The 12,088-nt window shown below is 36.8% G+C and overlaps 1 protein-coding gene across 13 annotated transcripts in view; it reads right to left on the bottom strand.

The window, feature by feature from the left end:
- Window positions 1–336: 336 nt before the first annotated feature.
- The window catches only part of INPP4A (inositol polyphosphate-4-phosphatase type I A), a 197,304-nt gene continuing 185,552 nt past the window's right edge, over window positions 337–12,088 (bottom strand). For 6 of the 13 annotated variants that reach the window (XM_032805543.2, XM_032805550.2, XM_032805549.2 and 3 more), the window contains one exon: window positions 7,698–9,217. In XM_032805543.2, the coding sequence (XP_032661434.1) occupies window positions 9,037–9,217 (181 nt within the window). In that variant the 3' untranslated portion in view covers window positions 7,698–9,036. Of the gene's footprint in view, window positions 3,358–7,697; window positions 9,218–12,088 lie in introns of those variants that run through there. The other 7 variants (XM_032805553.2, XM_032805552.2, XM_032805548.2 and 4 more) reach the window with 2 other exon arrangements.

A 12,088-nucleotide genomic window follows, 5' to 3' on the forward strand; every position in this document is an offset into this window, starting at 1 on the left:
GAAGTTATTAGAGAAACTGTGGAGATGTGGTGGCATAAACCACCTCATTTAGCTTGTTGTTAAATGTCACTGTGGAGACTACCCAGAATACTGGACCGAATTTGTGTCTGGTTTAACTACACTGACAGCTATTCTTCTATGGCGTACACAATGTTTTAGCAAGATCTAAAAAATAAATAGCTCCATTTTATTCATATAAATGTGTAAAACATATCCATAAAAGATCCAGTGCCTTCCCCATTAGATAAATGTTATCAGATAGGTCAAGTTTGGAGCCAAAGCCCTTGAAAGTATTGATTTATCTTAAACTGATGCATTTAAAAACAAGTCACCATCTCAATATTCTTGTCAGTTTTTTATTGTTTTTCATCCTAAAGACGAGCACATTTACAGCATACATGGATTGGATGAACTAGGAATATATAAAACACTAACCATATGTTTATGATATATTAATACTGCCCAAAACCAAATAAATAAAAATATTTCAGTGCACAAAGCCTGGCAAATACAACGGTGTTGGGACAAAACAGTACTGTATTATACAATAACTTTACATATATAAATGAAACAAAAGGCAACTGTGCTGTGGGTGCTTTCACAGAACATACACAGAACATACCTGGCAACATTTTTTTAACCTTAGTATGTTTTATAATTTAAAAAAGTACTCAAAAAGAACATTAGACAGAACTTCATTTTACAATAATCCTTAATGTCTTTCCTGTGCAACAGAAAAGCTTAAACTCTCATGTGAAGGTTCCTATATGTTTAGTTAAAGTTTCACAGTTTTTCTTTTTAGATGAACTGCTCAAAATCTTACTGTTCAATATGCCCTTTCAGCAAGCCTATTTATGTGCATGTAATAGCAATGTTGTATATATAAAATATTAGCAGAACAATGATGCTTTACATGAAGTATATAGAAATTGGAATATTCTCCACAAAATAATGCAGTACTTAAGTTTGGTGTTCCACTGCTTTAAAAAGGTGAGCAAAAAGCATGCACATAAAGAGTTTAGGAATTCATTTAGATTAGGTGTGCATACAAAATAAATAAAGGCCACTATAATTTAGAGTGAATTTAATTATTAAGGAATCCATAATACTAGTGAACAGCTCTAGCAATTATAATAACTCTCTTGCATTATTCCTCCTCCAAAATGAAACATAGCGTTCCTGTGTAACAATGTAAGAATTTATATATATGCTTAACTACATGATTGAAAAATATATGAAATAAACTGATCAACTAAATGTCACCAGTGAGAAACTGTTGAGTTCTACAGAGTACAGATTACACAAAAAGAAATGTGGCATTTATTAACGGAATAGGGATTGCAGGTTTAACAGAATGAATGGAATAATATAAATCCAAAGGACCTTTACTGAAAAAAAATTTTTTTTAAATGTATTTGTTTTATACATTGTCAGAAAACAAACACAAGTTGTTTCATTTGGGGTGAACAGAGCAAGTGGAGTTCCCAAGCATTGTTTATGCTATAGCCATAAATTAATTATTCAAAACAGGGGCCGGATAATTAAAACTTTTTACAGACTTCTAGACCTATGCATATGTTACACAATATTCGTCATTTTGTTATCTTAGTAAGGCTGAAATAATAATAAAAAGTTAGTTCAGCAAAACAGTCTAACTGGCATGTGTGACACATTATTAAATGTTGAACAGCAAAAAGCAAAACGTGAAACCTACGGTACTTAAACCCCCCAGAATGTATATGGGAGCAGAATGAACAAGCTCGATAGAGCAGCGAGAACACACACAAACACCAGGAAGACAGAGAAAGAAATAAGGAACTGCCACATACATACCTGGCTGTTGCTATTCTATTCTGAATAAACTGACTGTATTTCCCATTCTAAAGCCTACTTCCTTAGACTATTGTATATTGAGCTAAATGTGGCTAGGGAAGATTAATCCTCATAAAATCTGGAAATTAATGTTTACATTCATTTTTTAGAATGCATACCCTTTACAGAGACTATTTTCAAGGAAATCTGTTGAACATTTCTTATTGGATGCTTATCTGGTCACTTTAGTCATGAGATGGAATAAGTATGAGATTTTAACACATTAACAGTTACTGTGTATCAAAATAGGACATTGCTAGATTCACCAGAAATATATGTTATGATAATCATAATCCTTGCACATTTTTCTGACAGAGCTCAGCTGGGCAAAATGCAATGCTAAACAGAAACACATTTTTGTTATAGAATGATTGGGCAGCGGTGGGCATTTACAGAGCACTGTTGGGTTAGCAAGTATGGAAAATATCATCAAAAAAATTTCAGCTACTAACACGATTGACCTGAAGTGATACAAAAAGCCACGGAAAAATGTGTTACTTAATACACAATACCATGAAATTTACTGACTTGCCTGTTTATAGTATAAGTTACTATAAGTAATGGGGAGATAAAACTGTATTTGAATTTTGTTTGTTTGCATTTGATTAGCAGTGAGCGCTACCACATAAGTGTTCGAAAAATTTAAAAATTTTCTGAAATCAAATAAGGTGATTATGGGTCCAATCCTGCTCCCACTAAAGTCAATGGGAGCTTTGGATTGAGTTGGAGCAGGGTAAGACTTCATGTCAGTATCTGGCCTTGTACATTACTAACTCCATGTATGAAAGACAGCATTATATATACAGTAAAACATTTTAAGCTCCTGACTTTTATTGTGCTGACATTCTTTTTTTTAAAAATTAAAACCGGTGTTGCCTGATTGTAACAATTCATTCTACACTCATCAGACTGCCCAGGGTCCAATTAATTTACTATTTACAACACTGAGGTTTTATTCTCAGTTTTAAAAAGTATTACGAAAATCTTAATCTCAAATTAACTCAGTATAAAAAGATGTTATGTGAAACACCTGCTTAAGCGCCATTCATAAAGTCCTTGACCATTCTGGAGGTACCAAGCTATTTCCATTTAGGTAATTATTCAGTGCTACAGTATTTGTACATTTTACATACACTAAAGGCTATTTAAACAGGCAGAGAGTCATCAAGCTAATCTCAAACTAAAGTGTCAGAATAATCTTCATAAATTCCAATTCAATAAAGTAACATGCTCAATATAACCCAGTGAAATGTACAAAAATTGGTTATCTGATCTTGATGACAGATTCATATATTAAACTAGAGTGTATCCCCCTGTTTTAATGGAACAGCCAATTACAGGACACAGTATGCTTATGTTTCAACTTTTCCATAAGTTCCTTCTGGAGGCCTGTAATGCTTTGGGAAAGCCTTCAGTTGCAGGGAATTAAATGCATACTTGCGACATCCAACATTCTTCATTGTATTTTCTCTTCGACAACCCTCACTGGGGAAAAAAACAAGCACAAAAAAATGACAGCAGTAAAAAGGAAAATAAATAAATAAAAGACTTAAACTAAGATGAAATGAACTGGTTATTTCATAGCATTAAAAAAAAAGTTGATTAGTTTCAATGGATGTTTGGATCATTTGCTATTGCAAATATTAAAAATGGTGGATCATTAAACAATGCTATTAAGAAGCACATAGAATGGACACATGCTATGTTTAATTGCTAGTTTTGCATTTCTAAAAAGCAGCAGTATATCTAATGGAACAAACCTTTTATATTTGAGATGGTTTCATGTATTTCAGGGTACTTTTACTGTGAAGTTTAAATGCCATTTCATTGCACGTGGAATCCAAAAAAACTGCTGAAATACAGTTCTGCTAATCTGTTAGTAAATTAAGTTGAAAAAGAAAAACTGCTGATCTCTGAACAGAATTTTTTAAATAATTTTATTGTTCCCTGTATGCCAGTATTATCAAAGCTTACTTAAAGCGTGAATATAAAAATAATGACTTTTCAGATAACTTTGCATGCACAAATTAACTTGAAAATTAATAAACTGTACTAGCAGAATCTAAATCCTGAAACAGCAGCTTTGTATGGGTATTAAAAAGATTGGCTCCATGTACTGTCATCACACAAAACTGTTCAGAGTTTAGACTGCAAACCTTAAATGTTGCTATGCACTTGCTCCATACCATGAGCAGGCTCTGTGCTATAACGAAAGCTATCCCAGCTATAAGGCTTCTATATAATGGTTCTGAAATCTACTGCAAAGTCCCTTTGATTATACGCAAAATCCTTGTTTTCCAAAAACAGACTTACAAAGAGGAAGCACTTTTTAAAAAATGTAGGTTACAAATTAACTTAGATTCTCATGAGAATGTTTTCTTCTCTCTCTACTGCAGAAGATAAAGATGGATAACGATAATGATTTAATGCTCTAGCTTGATGGCAAAATGTACATACCACCATCTTATGGCTGAAATGCTACATTATTCCTGTTTTAAAGACAGATGAAAAGCAACATGTAACATACCCCAGATAAACCACAGTGACTTAACTTAAAAGGTTGCTTTGGGTTTTGTTTACTTTTAAAAATCTTCTTCCAACATTGGCTTATGCTCATTGCTGGACTTATTTGATTTTGATTAATTAAACTGGTTGTAATTTTATTATTTGTTGACTGTTTTAAATGCATTTAGCATTCTTAAGTTTGTCTCCTAAAGCCATCCTATTTAAAGTTTGAGGATTGCCTACTACAAATGTGAAGTAACTATTTTTTATAGTATGGATCCCAATATGTACATTACACCATTATTTTGTGTTTTTACACAAAATACTGCAAAAGTTGTTACAGCCAATTAAGTGAGTGAGATATATTGTGAAAATTTCTTGAATATATTTTCATGTCATGGACTTGAGTTGCTTCAAAGGAACTATTAAAATACATTTCCATAAAGGATTTGCTTTCATTTTCTCTCCTTTTCTTGGGCAAATTGGTTTTTTTTTTCATTGTAATTAAATCATTAAGTTTAATTGTGCAATGGTCTATATTATTATGTTCACCACTTTTACAAGGCTAGGATAAATTTTGTACAAAGTCTGCTTTGTGAAATCAGATGAAAACTCAATCTGCCGAACATTATTGTTTGCTGATCATTATTGTCCTGGTAAAATGTGTGCATCAACATTGTATGTGAAATTATAAGATTTGGCTGTATAGCATTGTTATACATGTTCCAAGGTTAAGAAAAGCAGGCCCAAAGATACACTGACACTCCAGCCAGGTGTTAAAGAGCTATCACCTGCTTAAGCAGGCAGTCTCCAGCTACAGGAAGGTGTGAATAATAAGAAATTTACATTCCATCAGAGGGAGGAGTCAGTCCACAATAGACTACTTGTTGCCTACACTCCAGCTGGGGGCAATCCTCAAAGAGGGGACGGTGGTATAAGAATGAGACTGTGGCCTCCCATTTACCTCTCTCCTCCTTTATCTCTGCTCATAATATCAACTACTGTCAAAGAACTGAACTAAGGGGGCAGCGTTTCAGGCTGAAAGGAGACCCAGCCTGTGAAATTTCCTGCAGCGTATGGTGAGACAAAACCTTTTGCTTTTAAGTTCACTTAGCTTGTTAAGTTAGGTATTAGCTTGCATTTTACTCTTTTATTTTCTTCTGTAACCAACCCTGACTTTTACGCATCATCACTTGTAATCACTGAAAATCTATCTTTCTGTAGTTAATAAACTTATCTTATTGTTTTATCTTAACCAGTGTGTTTGGATTACAGTGTATGCGAAGCTCCATTTGGGATGACAAGGCTGGTACATTATCATTTTCCTTTGATGAAATGAGAGACTTCCTATGAGCTTGTACAAAAGCGTACTGAGCAGTACGAGATGCAGATTTCTGGAGGAACAAGGCTGGGACTAAGAATTTGTCGGTGTCGCCCTATATGTAATTCATGAATGACTGGTCAGAGCGCTCATGTAATTTATCTGTTAGTGATTTTGAATACTGAAGGCTGTGTGAACAGACCAGGAATGGATGTTCTGACAGCAAAGAAGGGTAAAAGACACCCCAGGCTAGAAAATCAAGCTGTTCAACAGTCCAGATTGTACCCTGGGTAATGTCACAAAGGGACAGTAGCATGGGATACAAACCAGAAAGTTAGGGTATTCAATGGTAAGTTTAGCACTGTTCAGAATTCAACCCATCATGACCAGTTATTGCACATGTCTGAAGTGAGTCAGAGTGATGGTGCTGCAAGGGCTTTTTCCCCCTCCTGTGAAGAATGTGAAGACAAGATATAATGTGCTATCACATATCATCATCTGTGCCAGATTTTTAGCTGCTATATATCATCAGCTTCAATGGAACTATGACAGTTTATACCAGCTGAGGACGTGGCTTACTGTTTGACTGGAAACAGTGGTGACCAGAAATATTAATTCATGACTTATTTTTTCTTAGGTGACCTAAAAGTGAACATAAATCCTTATTTCACCATCGAGATTCCTAGACACAACTGAATGAGTTGGTAACAGAATACTACACCAACTGGTATCGAGTTTCCTTAATTTTATTAGCTTTAGTCCTACCTTTAGTATAACCTTAAATATGATCTAAAATATATTTTGATGTGTGACCACAAAGGCATAACAATAATTGTTATTTTTACCTTAAATGTAGGGGTTATCTTTGCCTTAAATTAATTAAAATATATCGCACCTTAACCCTAGTACCTGTCACTTTTAATTAAATGAATGAGAAACCTCCTGCCCAAAGGCAACCAGCTGAATTGTAAAGGTACAGTATTGCTCCTTCATGCCACCACCCAAAGTTACTAAAAGGTGTTCTAAAATGCAAAGAATGGAGACCTTGTGCTGCTTCATACATCTCAACTAATGGCACTTATGTTTATTACACAGTCATTGATATGACATAACAGTCATCTCCTCATTAGAGATCCTATGCCTGGGTTCGGATCGAGCAAGGTGTCAAGTAGTCATATGAAGTGCTGAGCTTCCTCAACTGAGCGTCCGCTGAGTATATTGGGAGTTCAGGCACTGTGCAAGATTGAGACCGTAGTGAAGAACCAGAATCTTAATTATGTGATAGTTTTTGTGAAGAATTAATTTCTTCTGGTCGAGGTATGTTGGCAGAATGCACTAAGCTTTTCAGCTTTGGAGACCTGAGTTTAAATATAGGCTAGGTCACAAAGGAAGAAATCTAGGCCCAAAGAAATGAAATTGAATTAAGTAGGCCTAGGATTTAACCCAAAAGTGAGACTAATCAGCTTCTTAAATTAGAGTTCGATCTTGCAAGACGATGAGCACGTTGGTCCCAGTCCAGCAAAGCATTTAAACATGCTTAATTTTAAGCACATGAATATTCATGGACTTCTATGGGACTACTCATGTTCAAAGTTAAGCACATACTTGTCAGATTGGGCTAGCGTGCGTAGCATTTTGCTGGATCAAGGCCTTTGTCTGTACTGGATGCTTATTCACATAATAAAAAACACAGAATTTGGCACAAAAGGCAGGTTGTTCAGGGGACAAATAAGGCTGGAATTAGAAGTGTGTGAAGATCAGGACTGAGATGTAGTGGCAGATGCAGAGTAATTTATACCTGCCACCAATCAGCTTTGTATTTTCCATTGCTGGAATGCCTTGGAATCAGCAATAAGCTTTCCCAAATTCATTCCAGGTTTTTTTTTTTTAAATGAAATATAAATTTAAATAGATTCGCCTTTTTAAAAAAACATAAAAGAGGGTATCTGGGGTAAGGGAGAGGATGGAAATCAGGAGATGTACTGTACAATCTGATTTGGTGAGGACATAAAGAAAATATAGTCATGTACTTTCTGATTTAGTTATAACAGGAAATTAAACATTTCCTGAATTTAAGAGTCTATTCTAACCTCAAAATTACATAGCTGCTTTTTCATCTTGCGTTATTACTGGTCAGAAATGCTTCTAAAAACATCAAAATGAATATAACAGTTACAGTTATCTAGGCTCTCTCAGTGCTGCTATGTGCCTATTTGAGCTAATTATAATGATGACAGAAATTACATATTAACTCACTGTCATCTATTTACCTACCCAGGTCCTTATGTGGCTCTCATAACCATAATATCTGTGCACATATAGCAAATATTTAAGAATAGAAATAACAGTAATATTTTGTCTATTGTCACTGCACAAAACCCAAATGCTTTGCCTTTGTAGTTCAGTGTAACCACACTAAGGGAGCTAACTAATATACCTTTTTTCTTGCCTGGTATATTAAATGTCAACATAATTAATTTATAAGTTATTATCCTGATTGAGAATTCTCTTTTTCATAATTTAAAAACGGAGCCTCTTTCCCCAAGGAGGAATAAATGAACAACGGATCACTATTAGTCTATTTTTACTACATACTCTCCTTTTCTGAGAATCAGTCACTTAAATAGGCTACAGAAATGTATACCAGTAAACATAATGGTATAATATTGCATGCAGTACACTGCAGTTCAAGGGTTTTTTTGAGCGGGTACAGTATATGCTATTGAAATAGATTTAAACATGAGAAAGGAACAAGACTATGGGTTCTGCAACTGTTTACTACTGTAATTTAGCGATTATGCTTTGAAATGGAAGTAGAAAGTGTCAGATTTATTTAGTTACATTTGTTATAAACCCCACCTATTTATTTTAAATTTTTCTCTTCATGCCTCATAAAAATGAAAGGCAAGGTTAGCATACACTTAAAGATTATACAAAAAGATATAAATTCTTTTCAGACAGAGTTCCTTTCTCCGGAATACATGAAACAAGTAACACAAAACTGTATATATGAGAGAGACTCTTAGATCTGAATGTAAGAGAAATATTTGGTAAGAGAAACTGATCTTCAGGCCAGCTAAAGTAACGAGGTAACAGCCAACTTCAGACTATGTTACAAGCACTGAAAGCATAACAGTGGTTTAAACTTTCAATACAATTCCTCTTGATAAAATAATTTGATGTATATTTACAGTTTAGTACAATATAAACGTAAAATTGTAAGGCATAATAATAATTCTTGGCAGACATTGCTATGATACATTCCTTTGTCCAGCAGGTATCAGGTGGCAATACATATTTAAGCAATTTATCTATTTTTGTTTTATTTAAGCTTGTCTTCATTTGCAACGTAATCGGGCCACCAGGTACGCTACGCTCAGAAACAGCCACACAATCAGTAAATTGGGGCTCAGAGCTAGTAAAGGAAAAGAGTAGAGGAGGCTGGGGTCTAGCCCGAAATCTCGGATGGGCACCAAGCCACTCAAGTTCTTCTGGGTGACTACCTCCCGTGTTCCAATGCTGTGAAAAGGAAGAAGTTTGGGAGAAGGGAAAATAAAACAGAAAGGAAGGCAGACATGCAACACATGTATTAAAAGAGAGGGGAAAACAAGGTGACCAAGAAGTGAAATGAAAAACGTGGAAGAAGCCACAACAAAATCAAAAACATGGAGTAAAGGAAGAGTGGAGTAATGCCAAAAAAATCACCACAATTACAGATAAAAGGAGAGAGAAAGAGAATAAAAAGAGAAAAATAAGAAAAAGTACTGTAGTCTACTGAAAAGAAATACATGTAGGTTGAACAAGAATGGTTTTCCATGTTCATTCTCTCAATTGGCCAAGCAATATTCCATGCTGCTCTACCATGCTTCCACATGCTGCAAAGAAATTAAGCTTTGAAAAGCAACCTGAACATGAATAACCATTGTAGTATTTGACCCTTTCAAACATGCTTCAATGAGAGTTGCGGTGAATTAAACAAACAGCCTCTGATCTATTACAATGCAACAGATCAGAAATTGTGCTTCAAATTGAATTATACTTATTCTCAAAATGCTTTTCAAACACACATTTGAGCAGTGTTTGATTTATGCAACTGCGGACAATGGGCAGTGGGGAATTCCCAGGTCTCAGAATAATCATCTCAAAATGGACCCTCACTGCCCAGACTGTTTTTGAGCAAAGAGGGCCAACAGCAGAGAACACCTGTCCAGGTTAGCTGAGGTTTCTCAGCCCAGCTCTTCATTTTGGATCACTATTCTGTTCCTACTACTGTCCTTCTCAATGCGAAAGCCACAAACACCTGCAATTTTGGGGCCTAATCTTGTGAGTAACAAGTGCCCCTGTGCAAGGTGCTGAGCAACCTCAATTCTCTTTGGCAACTAGAAACTTCCTGGAGGTTCCACAAGTAAGCAGGAATGAGGTGGACAGATGAAATTCTCTGTCTCCCAGCAACCCTGGGGAAGAGAGCAGGCATAGAAAAATGCTCAAAGCAACTTCCTCTGCCTGGCCTGCTGCTGATGAATAATGGTGGTGGACTGAGGAGGAGTGTATATGTGAAGTTAGGGTTCGAAAAGGTGAATATACTTGGGATAAGTGAGTGGGAATCAATATGTACTGGGGGCAAAATAAATGGAGGGAGAATGCTGGTGAGTGGATGAGGGGAATGTAAATGGATTTGGGTGGGAGTAGGGGAGGCAGTGAACAGAGAGCTAGAACTGAATGGAAAATGTGATCAGTGTTAGAGAGAGAGATTAGACTGAATAGGTTGGGTGAGAGACAAGGCAAAGCTTTTTGGGGCAGGAGAGAGAGAGAAGACAACATGAGGGTAAAGAAGAAGGAAGGAGGGAAGAAGCAGCACTGAAAGTGACAGGAAGACATACATCAAGGTTGAAAACCAGAGAATTGAAAATGAAGAGAAGGATGGGAAAAGAAAAAGAAAGAACAAAAGCACAGGAGATGTAGACCTTGTCTACACTTGAAATGCTACAGCAGCATGGCTGAACCACTGCAGTTGCGCCACTGTGGCACTTTGCGTAAACGCTACTCATGCTGACAGGAAGGGTTCTCCTGTCGGCCTAAGTAATCCACTGCCCCAAGAGGCAGTAGCTAGGTTGACAGAAGAATTCTTCCATTGATTTAGTACTGCCTATACTGGGGATTTGATCAGCTTAATTACACCACTCATGGATGTGGATTTTTCACTTCTCTGAGCAACAAAATTAAGCTGACTTAATTTTCTAGGGAAGACCAGGCCATAGCAAGTCACCTCTTTACCAACTCATGTAATATAAAACTGAATACCACTGGCATCCAGATTAGTTAGACTTATTCCAGGCTCATGCAGACACTCCTAAAGAGCAAAAAATTCTACATTTGGAACATACAACATTATGCCTAATAGTATGTGTTTCATTTATAATATATGGAGATATACCTATCTCATAGAACTGGAAGGGACCCTTAAAGGTTATTGAGTCCAGCCTCCTGCCTTCATTAGCAGGACCAAGTACTGATTTTGCCCCAGATCCCTAAGTGGCCCCCTCAAGGACTGAACTCACAACCCTGGGTTTAGCAGGCCAATGCTCAAACCACTGAGCTATCCCTCCCCCACATTTGACCAAGTGAAATATTCATAGTGAGAATAACTCTAGGAAGGAAAGAGAAATTGAGGAAGAAAATTCTTCACTAATCTGGTACTTGAATGTGGCCTAAGACTAACTGCAAAATTTTATTTTAAAAACAGATCAATTTCCCTCCATGTTATCCTTTAATGACTGTCAGTACCACTGAAAAGATCCAATTTAGCTACACTAAAAAGGAATTATACTGCTGACTGAGATTAGATCCAAATACCTTGAATGACAGTCTGGGGGTGTCTGGCTTTACTGGCCTTTTGTTTGGTGTTTCGTACAGAATTTCTGCCATATAGTACTTTGTAACATTTTTACTACTTAAGGTGCTGTGTCAAGATACCTCAACTTCTAACATCAAGGGATAACTTGTCTCTAAATGCACAAGTTTCATACATAGCATGAATGAATCCAGTATCACAAAGCCATTAAACTAAGCAGGGCCGGTGCAACCATTTAGGTGGACTAGGCGGTTGCCTAGGGCACCAAGATTTGGGAGTGCCAAAAAGCAGCGCCCCCAAATTTTTTTTTTTAAGTGGTTGAGCGGCCGCTGCTGCTGGGATCCAGAGGGACTCTGAGCTGCCCGCGGCATCGGCAGTAGGCAGCCCAGGGTGTCCCCTGGGTCAGTGTGCCACCGCGGCAGCCAGCAACCCAGGGTCCTAGTGCCCCCCATCTCCTACTGGCAGGGCAGGCTACCCTTACCCTGTGCTTCCGCCCTTGCCCTGAGTCTCTCCAACACCCCAAACCCCTCAGCCCCCCA

The sequence above is a fragment of the Chelonoidis abingdonii genome, chromosome 1 (genome assembly GCF_003597395.2).
Source record: "Chelonoidis abingdonii isolate Lonesome George chromosome 1, CheloAbing_2.0, whole genome shotgun sequence".
In the NCBI taxonomy this organism is placed as follows: domain Eukaryota; kingdom Metazoa; phylum Chordata; order Testudines; family Testudinidae; genus Chelonoidis; species Chelonoidis abingdonii.